Source organism: Hyperolius riggenbachi, chromosome 2 (genome assembly GCF_040937935.1).
Source record: "Hyperolius riggenbachi isolate aHypRig1 chromosome 2, aHypRig1.pri, whole genome shotgun sequence".
Lineage (NCBI taxonomy): Eukaryota > Metazoa > Chordata > Amphibia > Anura > Hyperoliidae > Hyperolius > Hyperolius riggenbachi.
In genome coordinates this window covers 66,586,600-66,603,978 of record NC_090647.1, presented here as the reverse complement: position 1 = coordinate 66,603,978, position 17,379 = coordinate 66,586,600, and the positions used below count along the sequence as shown (strand labels likewise).

General features: G+C 40.3%; 1 protein-coding gene across 1 annotated transcript; it reads left to right on the top strand.

Moving 5' to 3' along the window:
• The first annotated feature begins 3,410 nt into the window (after window positions 1–3,410).
• Window positions 3,411–15,382, top strand: LOC137543879 (matrix metalloproteinase-18-like). Its single transcript, XM_068264952.1, has 10 exons — window positions 3,411–3,543; window positions 5,015–5,259; window positions 6,270–6,418; window positions 6,516–6,641; window positions 7,262–7,423; window positions 7,581–7,698; window positions 9,900–10,033; window positions 10,914–11,070; window positions 12,471–12,574; window positions 14,613–15,382. Exons 1-10 carry the CDS (start codon window positions 3,433–3,435, stop codon window positions 14,711–14,713), a joined length of 1,407 nt encoding a protein of 468 aa, XP_068121053.1. The 5' UTR covers window positions 3,411–3,432; the 3' UTR covers window positions 14,714–15,382.
• The last annotated feature ends 1,997 nt before the right edge of the window (window positions 15,383–17,379 follow it).

The following is a 17,379-nucleotide window of genomic DNA, read 5'->3' as shown; positions in this document are numbered from 1 at the left end:
TGTGGTTCATGGTCTAGAGGTTAAGACAGATACCTACTACACACTGCGTCCTGGGTTCAAATCCCAGCTATGGTATATAAGCATGCTGTTCAAAAAGTACAAATCCTTAATCATGCAACTTTTTCTATCGAAATGATCATAATGGTAGTATGGTTTATGCTAGGCCAGCTTTAGCATGTAGTGTGGGTCATGGTCTAGAGGTTAAGACAGATACCTACTACACACTGCGTCCTGGGTTCAAATCCCAGCTATGGTATATAAGCATGCTTTTCAAAAAGTACAAATCCTTAATCATGCTACTTTTTCTATCGAATTGATCATAATGGTAGTATGGTTTATGCTAGGCCAGCTTTAGCATGTAGTGTGGGTCATGAGAAAAAAAGTGACACAACCTCAGTTAGGTAATACTGCAAAAATCCTAAGTGCTGCGTACATGACAGGAAATACAGTGCCCTGAGGCTGCCAGATATCTGTGTCAAACAAGGCAGAGGATACTAAGGCAACAGATTCTGCATGGGGATGATAACCGGGTACAGCGCCAATAATCCTACTAATAGTGAGCCAGCGCCGGGCGTCACTTTGGAAAACCCTTTCTTGGGATTATGCCTATTACAATATGTAAATAGACTGCTTAATCACTGTCTATCCACAAATGCATATATAAAACAACATTATGAGCAAGTGTAAAGGGGTGCTTCAAGAGGAACTTTAGCCAAGGATTTATTCATCCCAATCAGTAGCTGATACCCCCTTTACCACAAGAATTCTTTACCTTTTCTCGAATTGATCATCAGGAGGGGTCTGTAAGGCTGAAATTATGGCGAAACCCCTCCCACTGTGTGATGTCATGACCAAGGTCCTGACAGTTTGCTGTCTGTGAACCTCGTTGCATTGTGGGAAATGTTTTTTCCAACTACCAAGCAAGCAGTATCTCCGTCTGTGCATAGAACTCTCACTAAATAAACATTCCGTACAGATCGCCAGGCAGAACAAAAGAGGTCACCACCAGTGATACATTTCAGAATGTGAATCAGGTAGAGGAAAGATTCTGTAAATAATAAGCAATTTTATTAATGTTGTTATTTTCCACTACAGTTTCTCTTTAAATAGAACAAATGTACTTTCTGTTGTCAGGTATATTGGGTGAGGCATTAGCAACAGCAGCAGTCAATTTGTGGGTAGCAACATTATTTTGTATTCTTTACGCTTGGTCAATAATAACTAAACTGAAAAGAATTGGACTCAGTACTGATCCTTGTGGAACACCAGTGCAAACAGCTTACCATTTGGTATATGATCATACTGCTAAACTAAAGATGCCACTGCCTGTAATACATTTCAGAATGTAAATCAGAGAAAGGAAATATTTTAGTTACCTCAGTCAAGTGAAATGCAGCAACCGTAACCTCCGACACACAGAATGCAGCAACCGTTCCCTCCAACACATTAAATGCAACAACCTAGGACTCATGAAATGCAAGAACAGTTACCTCCAACATAGGAAATGCAAAAAACGTTACCTCCAACAAGTGAAATGCAGCAAATTATTCCCCAGACACATGCAATGAGGCCAATGTTACTTCCGATAGATGAAAAGCAGTAAACGGTAAATGAGGCAAACATTACTTTCCACTAGGGATGTTCGGAAAATTCCGCGGAATTATGAATTCCGTGATTCTGGCCGGAATTAGGTTAATTCCGATTCCAGTAGTGTCTAGAGTCTAGAGGTTAAGACAGATACCTACTACACACTGTGTCCTGGGTTCAAATCCCAGCTATGGTATATAAGCTGTTTTGAAAATCTGCAATTCCCTACTGCATGATATGAGAGAGAGAGAGAGAGAGAGAGAGAGAGAGAGAGAGAGAGAGAGAGAGAGAGAGAGAGAGAGAGAGAGAGAGAGAGAGAGAGAGAGAGAGAGAGAGAGAGAGAGAGAGAGAGAGACACTACTGGAATCGGAATTAACCTAATTCCGGCCGGAATCACGGAATTCATAATTCCGCGGAATTTTCCAAACATCCCTAGTGGAAAGTAATGTTTGCCTCATTTACCGTTTACTGCTTTTCATCTATCGGAAGTAACATTGGCCTCATTGCATGTGTCTGGGGAATAATTTGCTGCATTTCACTTGTTGGAGGTAACGTTTTTTGCATTTCCTATGTTGGAGGTAACTGTTCTTGCATTTCATGAGTCCTAGGTTGTTGCATTTAATGTGTTGGAGGGAACGGTTGCTGCATTCCGTGTGTCGGAGGTTACGGTTGCTGCATTTCACTTGACTGAGGTAACTAAAATATTTCCTTTCCCTGATTTACATTCTGAAATGTATTACAGGCAGTGGCATCTTTAGTTTAGCAGTATGATCATATACCAAATGGTAAGCTGTTTGCACTGGTGTTCCACAAGGATCAGTACTGAGTCCAATTCTTTTCAGTTTAGTTATTATTGACCAAGCGTAAAGAATACAAAATAATGTTGCTACCCACAAATTGACTGCTGCTGTTGCTAATGCCTCACCCAATATACCTGACAACAGAAAGTACATTTGTTCTATTTAAAGAGAAACTGTAGTGGAAAATAACAACATTAATAAAATTGCTTATTATTTACAGAATCTTTCCTCTACCTGATTCACATTCTGAAATGTATCACTGGTGGTGACCTCTTTTGTTCTGCCTGGCGATCTGTACGGAATGTTTATTTAGTGAGAGTTCTATGCACAGACGGAGATACTGCTTGCTTGGTAGTTGGAAAAAACATTTCCCACAATGCAACGAGGTTCACAGACAGCAAACTGTCAGGACTCTGGTCATGACATCACACAGTGGGAGGGGTTTCGCCATAATTTCAGCCTTACAGACCCCTCCTGATGATCAATTCGAGAAAAGGTAAAGAATTCTTGTGGTAAAGGGGGTATCAGCTACTGATTGGGATGAATAAATCCTTGGCTAAAGTTCCTCTTGAAGCACCCCTTTACACTTGCTCATAATGTTGTTTTATATATGCATTTGTGGATAGACAGTGATTAAGCAGTCTATTTACATATTGTAATAGGCATAATCCCAAGAAAGGGTTTTCCAAAGTGACGCCCGGCGCTGGCTCACTATTAGTAGGATTATTGGCGCTGTACCCGGTTATCATCCCCATGCAGAATCTGTTGCCTTAGTATCCTCTGCCTTGTTTGACACAGATATCTGGCAGCCTCAGGGCACTGTATTTCCTGTCATGTACGCAGCACTTAGGATTTTTGCAGTATTACCTAACTGAGGTTGTGTCACTTTTTTTCTGGCTTAGAATGATACACATGATTTGCTACGGCAATTAAGAAAGTGAAATATGACTCATATTGAAGCATAGCCGGGGCTATATAAAGACAAGCCTCGGAGCTTGAGATCAGAACACAACCTGAGACAGAGGGAAACAGCCCATCCAGCAGAATGAAGAGCCTTCCACTCCTGTTGCTGTCCTGCACAGCTCTCTCTACAGCCTTCCCAGCAGCCTCACCAGACGACGCCGACGTGGAGAGCAAATATGCAAACCTGGCAGAGGTAGTATAATCTTATCATGCTCAGCTAGCACAGCACTATTGCTAGAAGGAAGTAGATATTTAATGTGGAAGTGAACTCTAGCACAGGACATAAGGAAAACAGAGGGAAATCCACCCTGTATGTATTTAAAGTGTTTAGCCTGTCTAAGTCACCCTCATCTGTGACTAATCACAACTGTAATTTAATCTCTCAGCTGGGTCAGCTCAGGAATCTGATCTGCCACAGCGAAACAACTAATTTGTAAACACAGAATGTTAACAATATGTCTGCTTCCATGAAAGCAAGAAGGAGACACACTGCAGATTTATTGCAGGATACAGCTGTAACAAAGAAATGTTTTTCTTTAAAGATCATTATGCTGTTGCTTATCTTTTAGAGCAGAGAGGAAGTTCTAAATACAGGTCCATTTTAACACTTTTTTTTAACTTGTAATTATTTTTCATTGGTGATTTTTAATTTTTTTTTTTGTGTGTGTGTGGAATCTCTATGTTTCCTTTTCTGCGTCACATGTATTTGTAATCTAGAGAAAGATGTAGGGAAGAATAAAGTTGCTCAAAGGCATCCCAGGGCACTCCTATTGGTGCTGATTCACAAAAAGACTCATTTTATGAATGACGTTCTTTGTCTGTATTATTCTGATTTATCACTTGTTATCGCTCCTATTTGGTTAACTTTCCTTTTGAATTTTCTCCCAGAAGATAACTTTTCCTCATAGCGACTAAGTAACGTTTCAGCTCATATCAACTAAAAAGCATAAATAACAGTTTGAAGGAGGCTTAAAACATATTTTATTGATAAGATATAAGAACTAAGGATTAGTGTATTGCAGGAAGCAAAACTGTACATGCTTGTGGCTCAGAAGGTGGCTGAGGCAGAGAAAGTTAATTTACCTAGATGTCTGCATCTTCCATCCTACACGCCATACTCCTGGACACTTCCTGTGTGCAGCTGGGAAGTAGGAAGTTTCTGGAGGATGGAGTGCAGCATGGAGTGCCATGGCAAGAGGTGGACATTAGTAGCTTTACCATATCAATGGTTGCGCTCCTCAAGTACTGCAGGTCGCGTGGGTTTGAATGGAATTGAACTATAAGGACCACCCTCTCCATAGGACCCAATAAGAGGGAGGGACAATAGTTGTAACACCCACATCAGACATCCATTAGAGTTTTTTGGGAGAAGGGGAGGGGCATGTGCATCACGCTTTTTCCCAGAAGGCCTTGCAGGAGGCTTGGCCACTTAGATGACATAGAACCTCACTTCCAGAAGACAGTGGAATGTGAGCAAGTATCATTTACCCCCAAAACAGTTAGTTGTCCAACAGTCACGAACACTTATGATGGTTACCATAGCCAGACAGAAAGCACCAGAAAGTCATATTTAAGTTACGAATATTGTGCATCATGACTGTCAAGAATGCAGATTTAATTAGAAAATATCCTAATAATGTATTTACTCATATATTCCTTGCCAGAAATATCTAGAGAAGTACTATGCTCTGAAGCCCGCTGGCGGACCAGTTGGCCGGAGGAGAGTCAACAATCCTTTCACGGAGAAGCTCAAGCAAATGCAGAAATTTTTCGGTCTGAAAGTTACTGGGACATTGGACCACAAGACGGTGGAAATGATGGAGAAACCTCGATGTGGAGTCCATGACCTCGGCCAGTACAGTACAGTCGCCAAAAGCAATGCCTGGCAGAAGACCGACCTCACCTACAAGTAAATAACTTACTGTAACCCTAACCCATTTGATTATCACAATGATTAAGGTAATCTACAGTAACACATACCAGCCAATCAGATTTCACCTTGTATGTGACTTCCACAAATTGAAATCTGATTGGTTGCTGTGATACTTTACTAATCCTCATTCCTCAAGGCTTTTCTAGCAACAATGCCCATAAGACATAAGTTTCATTTCCTTATCATACTAGTAAGGATTATAATGCTAAAAATATTTTAAGCTAGTGGTATATTCATATCACATATTGGCATGGTCAAGACAAATGTCTGGGGCTATGGATAGCACCCCCTTTGTAATCCATAGAATATATGAAAAGGCAGTGGCACTTCCCAAATTATACGTGTTTATTGAGACATTGCAAGACACAAAGCCAACATTTTGGGACATCAGTACGGACAGCAATAGGCCTTTTTCATATGTTTTTTAAATTAGAAGGATTAGCAACCCAACATTAAAGTAACCACAACAGAGGGTGCGTCACATAATGCTATTAAATCAGTTTATTAATTGACACTGATGATAAACATGAACATATAGAACATCTACCATAGCATAAAAATCATAAAAACAATGAGATGACGGCTCATTTCTAAATATTTTATCTCCATCAGGGTATAGCACATATGTACTGCCATCCAGCCCAGCACTATACTAGCAGTCACTGCTCCTCCATTCGGAGTACTATAACCAGCCCATCATCGATGTACTCCGCCCTGAAAATGGAATACTAGATGGGCCCACCTACAACTATGGCTCCAGAGCCTCCATGTATCTATTATGCCCCTTTTTTATCTGTACATGACTGGCGAGCTTTATGTGGGATGCATAAAACCAATAATCATTATAAAAAAGATAAACTAAATAGATGAACATTAAAAAAAATGTTAAACACAGCACTGATAAAATATCTTGAAGCTAAAGATTCACCTTATAAGTTGTACAGCTGAGGTACAAACTGACATCAATTAATCTTCTGCCTCCACAGAATTGTGAATTTCACCCCAGACATGCCACAAGCTGATGTGGAGTATTCCCTGGCCAGAGCTTTCAAGGTCTGGAGTGACGTCACCCCCCTCACTTTCACCAGAGTCTACCAAGGAGACTGTGACATTGAGATCAAGTTCGTAACTGGAGGTAACCAGCTGCCTGAGGAACCAGTCTGATCAACTGTGTGGACTTCTTTTCATTCATTTATCACCTCTGATACTGATCTGTACTCTTCCTTGTCCAGATCACAGAGATAACTCTCCATTTGATGGACCTAACGGAGTGTTGGCCCATGCTTTCCAGCCTGGTATTGGGATCGGAGGAGATGCTCACTTTGACGATGATGAAAGATTTACCAAGAATAGCCAGGGTAAGTCGTTAGTCTTTTATCATGCCTAGATAGAGTTTATTAAAGTGTTTCTCTGGCATATGGGCATTTATAAGAATTCCAAACTCTTATACTGTTCTCTCAGTGAACTACTATCACTAAGATGCAACTTTGTTTCCTCTGTTTATTTCAATTCAATCCTATATCTAAGTGGGGCTTTGCAAAAAACAAAACAACAAAAAACAACAACAACAAAACACGAACCACTGATTGTTCCCTTTAGTGACATCAAAGGCAGTAATTGGCCAGTACTGTTTTTGCTCATTTCATTGCTTCCATCCAGTCACTGGACTCCTCCTCTAGTGGAGCAATATTAAAATCAATTACAAAAAAAAAATTGGTCTTGAAGTTACTGAGGCTCAGACGCAGAAGTCATCATGGAAGGTCATTTCTGGGTCACAGGTTAGATGTAGTCTTCAGTGTATTCTACAGAGGCGCTTAAGATCAAATTAAATGTTCAGCGTTAGTCGTCAGTAGCCATTAAGTAGAATAAAAAAAGCAATATTGAGTTATCAAGCGCACAAATACTAACTAAGCCAAACTGATAAATAAAACTTCGAGATTATATGATGTGACTTTTTCCCCTGATTTTTCTTTCTTAGAATATAATCTGTTTCTGGTTGCTGCTCATGAATTTGGACATTCACTTGGTCTTCACCATTCTGAAGATCCTGGTGCCTTAATGTACCCTAATTACCCAACCACTGAACCCAACCAATTCCGACTGCCTCAGGATGACATCAACGCTATACAGTCTCTCTATGGTAAGTGATGTTCTAACAATTGGATATGAATCACAAAATTCAAAAAAATTAACGTAATGGTAATTTGTTTTTCGTCATCATTATTTTTAATTCCATTTGACACCGTGGATGTTTCATCACATTAGTGTACTTAAATATGAATTTCCTATCATCTTAGGCAAGACCTCAGATGAGGTTCAGCCAACCGGACCCACCACTCCTTCCAAGTGTGACTCTAATATGGTTGTGGATGCTGTCACCACTCTCCGTGGGGAGATGTTTTTCTTTGTAAACAGGTAAGTCATTATAGCAATATTAATAATATATAAAAGTTAAGGAATAATGCACCATGGATCCATCTTGAACTAATGTTGGCTCTACTTGAAACCCCAAACTGGACACTCTTGGTATATTGCATGTTCTATAAATAGGGGAGGAGCATACTTTTTACTTGTGGATTTATAGTATTTGAAAACCATAAATGGATTGTGAGTAGTGGATCCATGAGTATGAATCCACTGTTGTATTCTAAAGCAAAACTGTTAATAAAAGTACAAATATTGCTTCCTACTGATGATCATAATCTGATCTTGTGTAAAATTTCGCAATTACGGCCACACATAACTATGATTTGAAAATTACATTGATTTTGCGTAATCCAATTGTAATTTTGCATACTTATAAGAAATTTCGTGCCAACTTCAGTGGTTAATAGCAAAGCCCCCATACATACTATTGCCACCAACATCACTACATCTCTAAAGGGGAACAAGGCCAACATTTCTTTCCAAAAGATCTTGTCGTTTTTGAGAAAATCGAGTTTAAAAATGTAAAGGAAATTTTTTTTCTAAACTCAGTACAACAACATTTTGCACAGCAAAGAAAAATGTACTTATTATTTTTAAAATCGATTTTCTCAAAAACAAGAAGGTATTTTTGACAAATTGTTTTTTTTTTTTACTACTCCTCTTAACATAGGTTAAGGGAACTTTGCTATGAAACGCTAAAGTCAGCAAAAATGTATGCGGTGTTGTGAAATTACAGTTCCTGATTAGGGTTACAAACAAAATTATGATTTTTCCAAAATTGCCTATTGCGATTATGCATCGTAATTGCAAAGTACAACTCAAAATTCTGATTATGCGAAATTTGTGCTCATCAGTATTGTTGAGCACATTTTCCTCTGCCTTATCCAGCCATACGACAAATTCCTGCAGGTTACTCCAGCTTATTTGCTGAGTTACCAGTGATCACGCCTTACCTCTCCTATATGATGACTTATGCTGTCTTTTCTCCTAGACAGTTATAATAAGGGAAGGGGAGAGGAGGAGTGGGATTCAGCAAGTTCAGCTGTGACTCCACTAATCAGTAGTTGATTTCAGCTCTAGGAATTTTATATGGATGGATAAGACAGGAGAAAAGATATTAAAGGAAAGTAACAGCTTCTGTTACAGTTTAAAAAGTGGGTTCATATACAAGATACTACTGCAAGGTTGCTTTAACCCATTACCAGCTTCAACAGAGTTATCTTCTTTGAGATAAGTGAGCTGCTTTTGACCTCAGTTGGCAGAATGCGTTGTGCTGTAAATTCCTGGAATGCTTTGAAATCTATCTGCTAGCAGAAAACATAGAAACCGAAAGTCCTCCGTTATTGTCTCACACTGCCCCCTAGTGACAAGTGGCCATAAATACACATTACAGCAGTACTGATTAGAAGCATGGAAATGTAACAAATAATAAATAAAAAAATGCTAAAATAAATTGACCAGGAACACTTGCAAGCCTCTAAATAAATTGTCTGCTAAAGGGTTAACTATTGTGGCCACTGGCCAGAGATGTACATTTCATATGTTGGTGCAAATATTTGACACTGTTTAATTGATGTTTGCCAAAGCTCCCTCAGGGAATTTACCCCATTGTAAAAAAAGGAGTCGGCAACTATTACCTGTGACATATCAGATCATAGTAAACATTGCTAAAAGGTCAATGGAACAGCAATCATACAATTGTAGTCATGTGCAGAACATATCAAGGGAGTCCTAGTTTGATTACAAAACCTTCTCAAGACACTGCAATTGGACAACTGCCAATTCACGTAGACTTTTAGCAATGCTGACTGCAATCTGATAGGACTCGCCTGAGAGTTTGAAACTTTTGCCACCCAGTGGTAGCCAATTTGTAAACTGGTATCCAATTTGTAAATTGGTCAAGGGTTGAAGGGTAACACTGGTTCCGTACTGTTCTTCATCATAAGTGAATAATGGCCTTACCATGAAGGCAATTGTGGACTAGAAATAAAGAATTTCATAAATGACCAATCATATTTGGACCAATCTTAGCCTCAACTAGATACAGGAAATAGGTCAGCGTATTTGAAGGTTGTAAGTATAAAACTGAGATATCTCTGAGCTACTTGGTTGCTTTTAAACATTCTCAAGGAAAGACAGTTCTACAAAAAAAGTGTTCCACCTTACAGATGTCTCTCTTTGCTCGACAGATTTGTATGGCGTAAACATCCACAAGGGGGCGAAGCTGATCTGCTTTTTGTCCAAGGTCTGTGGGAATCTTTACCAAATGACATTGACGCTGCCTATGAGAATCCTAATACTGAGGAAATTTTTGTATTTAAAGGTAAGGAGGACATATCTTCATTGTTATTATTAGCATGGCTTTTAAAAGGAATCTGAAGTAAAAATAAACTTATGATATAATGAATTGCATGTGTAGTGCAGCTAATGCTGGGAATATACAAGATTTTTGCAGCAGATTCACTGTCCAATTGATTCTCTGATTGTTTTTCTGATCGATTTCCATTCACTTCTATGATAAATTGATCAGAAAAATGATCGAAAATCAGATCGGACCTATCGGAAATGATCTATCTAACCATCTATCTGCCAAAAATCTCATGGTGTATTCCCAGCATAAGAAATATAACATTAGTAGCACATAGATGAGTCTCATATTGTTTCCAGTACAGGAAGAGTTAAGAAACACCACTTTATCTACGCAAAAGAGCTTCTCTGAGCTCTCTGACTAATTTAGTCAGAGAGCAATACTATTTTTAGAAACACTTATACTTCAAAGAAACAGTGAAAGACAACTGCAGATAAGGTTTTATTGCAGATACGTTCAAATGGTCATTATTTCTGTTCTGTTTCATAGTTTAAAATGCGGAGTGTGGTTTGTAAACTGCAAATATGACAGAATAATGCAAAGTTATAAAGAAAAAAAAGCTATATAACTGAAAATAAAAATATGAGACTCTTTTCTTTGCTACTAATGTTCTATTCATTATCCGTACTACACATGCAATTCATTATATCATACGTTTTTTTTCGCTTCAGTGTTATTTTAAGTTAGAAAATGTGTCGATTTTATAATCACAGAGAAACACATTGACTATAACACTTGATTTAAAGCTGATGTGCTAAGTAATTAATTAATAGAGCAAAAACCGTGTTGTTTGAATGGGCAATTTTCCTCTAATACGCTTAACTTTGTCAATTAGGAGACAAGTACTGGACTCTGAATGGATTTGAGGTTCAACGAGGAATAAAAAGCATCACCAGGTTTGGACTTCCCAAAAACGTGAAGAAGATTGACGCAGCCGTGCACGTTGAACACCTGGGCAAGACCTTCTTCTTTGTGAAAAACAAGTACTGGAGGTAAGAGGAGCTCTGACCATAATCCAGCAATGTATAGAAATGGAGGGTGAAGGGAAACAGCTGTGATAGCCATAGAAACTCTTGCATAGATATATATCATACATACGTTAGACTTAAAGAGAATCTGTACTCTAAAATTCTTACGATAAAAAGCATACCATTCTATTCATAATGCTCTCCTGGGCCCCTCTGTGCTGTTTCTGCCACTCCCTGCTGCAATCCTGGCTTGTAATTGCCAGTTTTATGCAGTGTTTACAAACAAAAGACATAGCAAGTGAGAGTAGCTTAGTGTGTGAGTCATACAGAGTGTGCAGGGAGCCTGGAGAGGGTGTGTATAGCTTCTGCCAACCACAAGCAGCACAGCACATTCTAGCCTGACTGCCTGAGCCCGAGAGAGAAGAGAAGATTAGATCATATAACACAGATAACACAGCCACTGTGCAACTAGGAAAGGCTGCAGTAAGACAGAGCACATTAGAACAGTTATAGGAACTTATAGGATAGAAGAAATAAGGCTCAAAATGTTGTTACAGAGTCTCTTGAAGCTACATATGAATGCTAGATGGGACTTGGCCGAAGCAATTATTCGTGATTATTTTGACCAAGAATGCAGCATGCATACAATTATTACCTGCAACTGTTTAAAGATCTGGCAACTCTTGAGTGTTTCTCTCTTTACTCCGCCCACCAGAAGCCACTCCTCTGTGCTCTGTTTTTCATCCTCTCTTCCCCATAGCAATAGTATGTGTCAGTACAGAGCTAGTTTTGTGCAGTGCCGCCCACAGGATCGAGCTAGATCCTGATGGGCGACACCAATGATATAATCTTCATTGTACAATCGGTCCACTTCTATTTAATATAAGGAGCTACCTAAAGTATCCATTAAACCGGATTTGAACTTCTTCTCTGCTCTAAAAGATATGCAATAGCATAATAACGTTTAAAGAAACAACTTTTCTTTATTACAGCTGATACAAATCCTGCAGTGAATCTGAATTGTGTCTACTTCCTGCTGTCATGGAGGCAGACATATTATTAACATCCTGTATTTACAAATTTGCTGCTCTGCTGCAGCAGAGGAGATTCCTGAGCTGACAAAACGGAGAGAGATCAAATTACAGTGGTGATTATTTACAAATGAGGGGGAATTAGAAAGGCTAAACACTCTAAATACATACAGAGTACATTTCTCTGTTTATTTTTCTGTCTTGTGCAAGAGTTCAGGTCCACTTTAAAGTATATTGACTCAGTTGACCCTTCTAATAGATAGATTTGGTAAATTATATCATTGATGGGCACACTTGCAGGGATCCAGGATACGCATTTCCATCCATGTTTATTTATGTCACTTGCACTTCTGTCAGCAGTCTCAGTTACATTCAGTTTATTTTCCTTTCCAGCTACGATGAAGAGAGAAAAGCAATGGATCAAGGCTATCCAAAGTTCATTGCCAAGGGCTTTCCAGGAATGACTCCAAACATCGATGCTGCCGTGTATTACAGAGGTAAATATTGCTACTATCTGGAGAAATGCCACAGCATGCCTGGACATCTGTCTCTAAACGCGGCACAACTGTGATATAATCTCTGTATTGTTCACATAATGCCAACACAAACACACACAGCAGTGCCAACGCAGAACAGGCCTCATACACAAAACTGCTCTGAATACAAACTGTACTGTCTACAGCTATCAATCAAATGCCAAGTACCTAGCAGAATAGTACAGATAGATCTTGAATGCTTAATTCCGATTGGTAACAGTGGTAAGGACAGAGCAATCTTTAAAGAGAACCAGAGACATTTGAAAAAAGCTTTTATACATACCTGGGGCTTCCTCCAGCCCCATAAGCCTGGACCGCTCCCATGCCGACGTCCTCCGCTGCCTCTATCCGCCCGTACCGGGTCCCGTACTTTCGGCCAGTCGAGCCAGTCGACGCAGGCACAGTGCGTCACTGCCGGCGGACGCGGCCAATTGTATGCAAGAGCAGGGATTCCATCCATAATCTTAGGCATGCGCCGCTATACTATGCAGGCGCATGCGTAAGGATATGGAGGGAGTCCCTGCTCTTGCGTAAAATTGGCCGAATCCGCCGGAAGTGACGGTACCCAGTAGCGGCGATAGAGGCAGCGGAGGACGGCGGCGTGGGAGCGATCCAGGCTTATGGGGCTGGAGGAAGCCCCAGGTATGTATAAAAGCTTTTTCATTTTTTTACCCAGGCTTCGTCTCTGGTTCCCTTTAAGTCTGTGTTAAAGTGAAACTCCAGTTGTCTATGAGCACAACCTACAATGACATAATAGCATGCTGGGGCGGATGTGCCAGTTAGGATGTACAGCAAACATTAATGTAGCCATACAGAAAAAAAACATTATATGATCTTGACAAGACACTAAGGAAATTGAATTATCGGTACTCAGCCCTGATTGGTAGGTATCACTTGATACGGGGCTCAGGAAGGTCATGTCAGGATATGGCTGGAGGATGGATGGATATGGTTTTGGGTGAAGGTTTTGATGCCATTACAATTAGGGTTAACACAGATTATACTCCCAAAACTAAAATTTCAGTAACTACTCTTAGTTGCATAAAATAACATTTGCAAGCATTCCCAAGTACTTCCTCTGTGTAAAAACATTTATTTTCACTGCAGAGGACAGTAGAAGCTTGCTTATCTCTAGTAATCAGCAAATATAATCATGTAATCAAATGTTATCAAAACTGTGAAATAAATACAATCTGAAGTGAAAATAAGCTTATGAGACAAGGGTCCATATGCAATTAACTTTTTCTCCTGAGTTATAGCCTAGGAGATAGTTTTCATATTCTCTTTAAAATAACTTTTAAGCATTTTACAATTGAAAGAGTACCTAAAAGTTGGTGCAAAAGTACTATCAAAATTATTTTGAGTATGTTTTGGCTTGCTGGTGGTTTAAAGGGAATTGTATGAGAAGGTGTGAAAATATCACCTTGGAGATATCTCAGGAGAAAAAGTGGATTGCATATGGTCCAATGAGGTGTATGTGTAGTACAGCCAAGAAATAGAACATTAGTAGCACAGAAAGCAGTTTCATATTTGTTCCAGTACAAGAAGAGTTAAGAAACTTCAGTTGTTATCTATGCAAAAGAGCTTCTCTGAGCTCTCTGACCAGTTTAGTCGGTTACAGGGCTGTTTTCTGAGGCACTTACACTTCAAGGAAACAGTGACAGGCAGCTTCAGATAAGATTTTTACTGCAGGAAAGTTTAAAGGGCCCTTAGCCCTGCTCTGTTTCATAGTTTAAAATAAAGTGTGGTTTGTAAATTGCAATATGACAGAATACAATGATGCAATAAAAAAACAACGATATGACTGAAAATGAAAATATGAGACTCATTTCTTTGCTACTAATGTTCTATTAATTATCTGTTCTGCACATACAATTTATTATATCATAATTTTTTTTTCGCTTCAGTGTCACGTTAAATGTTAATACTGGCAGGATCTGTTGACAATACATCACTCCTGTTCAATTCAAACATTAATTATTGTTATCATTTTGTGCAGGTCTCCTCTACTTCTTCCAGGGAACAGTACAGTATGAATACAGCATTGAATCGAGAAGAATCCTCCGTGTTTTGGCCACCAACAGCTGGCTGGGATGTTAAAGACATCATCACCCCCACAATAACTGAGCCTATGAATGTCTGTGAAAGCGGCAGATCCCACGTCTGTTCCTCAGATCCCATGTCTGTCCGTCAGATGATCCCACGTCTGTCCATCAGATCCCACGTCTGTCCGTCAGATGATCCCACGTCTGTCCATCAGATCCCACGTCTGTCCGTCAGATGATTCCACGTCTGTCCGTCAGATCCCACGTCTGTCCGCAAGATCCCACGTCTGTCCGTCAGGTGATCACACGTCTGTCCATCAGATCCCACGTCTGTCCGCCAGATGATTCCACGTCTGTCCGTCAGATCCCACGTCTGTCCGCAAGATCCCACGTCTGTCCGTCAGATGATCCCAAGTCTGTCCGTCAAATGATCCCACGTCTGTCCGTCAGATCCGTCTGTCCGTCAGATCCCACGTCTGTCCGCAAGATCCCACGTCTGTCTGTCCATTGGTTATTATTGCCTTAGTCTTGCTGGCACTGCAGACATGCTGTTTACAGATGTGAATTGTGATATATTCCTATATTTGCTATGTGAAAAGCCAATCAGCAACACTTTAAATGTGCAATATGTACCAGAGCCACATTTCTTCTTTTAGATAAGATATTTTGTTATTATTTTATATATTTTCTATTAAAATAAGTAATAAATTAATACTATTTTTTACACAGTTGTTCTTGAAAAATGTTATTTATTTTTCTAACTAACTTAAGCTATAACTAGTTAAAAACCTAAAGTGTAAAATAATTTCCACAGTCAGAACAGTCTACAGAAGCTATAATAGAGTATAACTAATCATTGTTTAAAAACTGACTTTTTGTGCCAGAAATTACAGGTTTTGCTGTTTAGCCATGCCTCCCTTTGAAAAACTGCCAGGGCAGTTTTCTGCCCATGCAAACAAGGCCGGTTCTAGCTACAATAGGGGGCCTTTGGGGGCCCCCTGACGCCCCCCCTCCAAATATTATTAAGTGTCCATTATATGTCCCCTAAAAAGCATTTTTGGAGTTCCCATTATCCACCTTCTTCTTTTCCTATACAGAGTAAACACACAGCACCCACACTGTCATGGGTCATCATAGCTGGAGGGAGGGGGGTATCTTGGGGGTCCCCCCCAGGCTCTGGGGCCCAGGGGCAATTGCCCCCTTTGCCTCTATGGAAGCGCTGGTCCTCCATGCAAAGGCTACTAGGAGATTGGGCCATAAGAGGACTGGAAGTGGCTCTTACGGCAGCCCTGGTGTTTCATGTGCCTCTGAGCCAGTCAATCATAGAGCGGGGGTTGATAAGAAAAGTAGTGTGCTGCCAACCATAGCATTCAGAGTGACAGACACACAATGGCGTATACCAGAGCTGCCACTTTTCTTTCCTCCTGCTTAACACAGAGATCAGCTGTCACTGCAATGGGTAAAAAGAAGCGGGGGAACAGTCCTAGTAAGTGTTGTTTTGGTTCTTTTTCACTTTGGAATTTACACTTTAAGATGGACATCATTCCCTGATGGGATGTTGTGCTGAATTAGGTGGTACGATCGGCCAAGTTGGATATATGTTCCTTCAGTTATTTAAAACCCAAAGCCAGGCTCAGATTTGAATATACTATCTGACAGCTCAACAATCAGAGCACCCAAAGGTTACCATGTTGTATCATTGTGCCAGCAAGTGACATGGCCAACCTCTTCCTCCTGTGTTACCTCACATGATGACATCATCAGAAACAGATTAAAGCATGTATGGCAGGAGGAGAGCTACCACATCAGACCTAAGCACTGTGACAGTGACATTGGGAGGAGGAAAATGGATGCTTGGGAGCAGAGCTGGATTTACCATAAGGCACTGTAGGCATGTGCCTACAAGCGCCTGATGATGGAAAGGCGGCCCACTCCCCTCGCCGAGTGCCTTCCTATGCAGAATCCTGATGAGAGTGTAAATGAGAGGTTACTCACACTGCTCTCTGCATTCCACTGACAGATCTCCTTTCAGTCAAGGCTACCTCTAGCTACTAAATACTGAGGTTCCTCCAGCTACCTAATATTGAGGGTACTCCAGACTACCTACACTAAGGGGCAGCTGTAGCTACCTATGATGGGCAAGGGAAGTAAGGGAGAAATGACAGCTGGGCCAGGCAACACACTTGCGGTGCAGTTTGGTGGGGGATTGTAGGTTCATGGAGGGTGAAGTCTAGGGTGCCAGGACATCTGTGCCTATAGGCTCCTGTGATGTAAACCCGGGCCTGCTTGGGAGAGGAATGCTGTGCTATGATGGAGAGCATTATAATTTGGTGGGAATGGGGTGGGGTGTCGGGGAACTCTTATGAAGGGATCTACAATAAAAGGAACTATAAATTAAAGCACTATAATGGAAGGTACAACGTGTGTGGTGGTCTGGGGAACACTAAGTATAATGATGGATACTGTATTTAGGGGTAACATAATGAAAAGCACTATAGAGAGATGATAGGACACTATAATGGAAGGCACTATAATTTCAGTAATGTAATAGAAGGAGCTATAACTGGAGGCACTTTAAAAGAAAGATCTATAACTGGGGGCACTACACTGAAAGGCACTATAACAAGCAGCACTATACCCAGGAGCATTACCATGGAAGGCACAAGGATTGGGGAGCACTATGATGAAGGAAACTATAAATAGGGGTAATAATATGAAAAA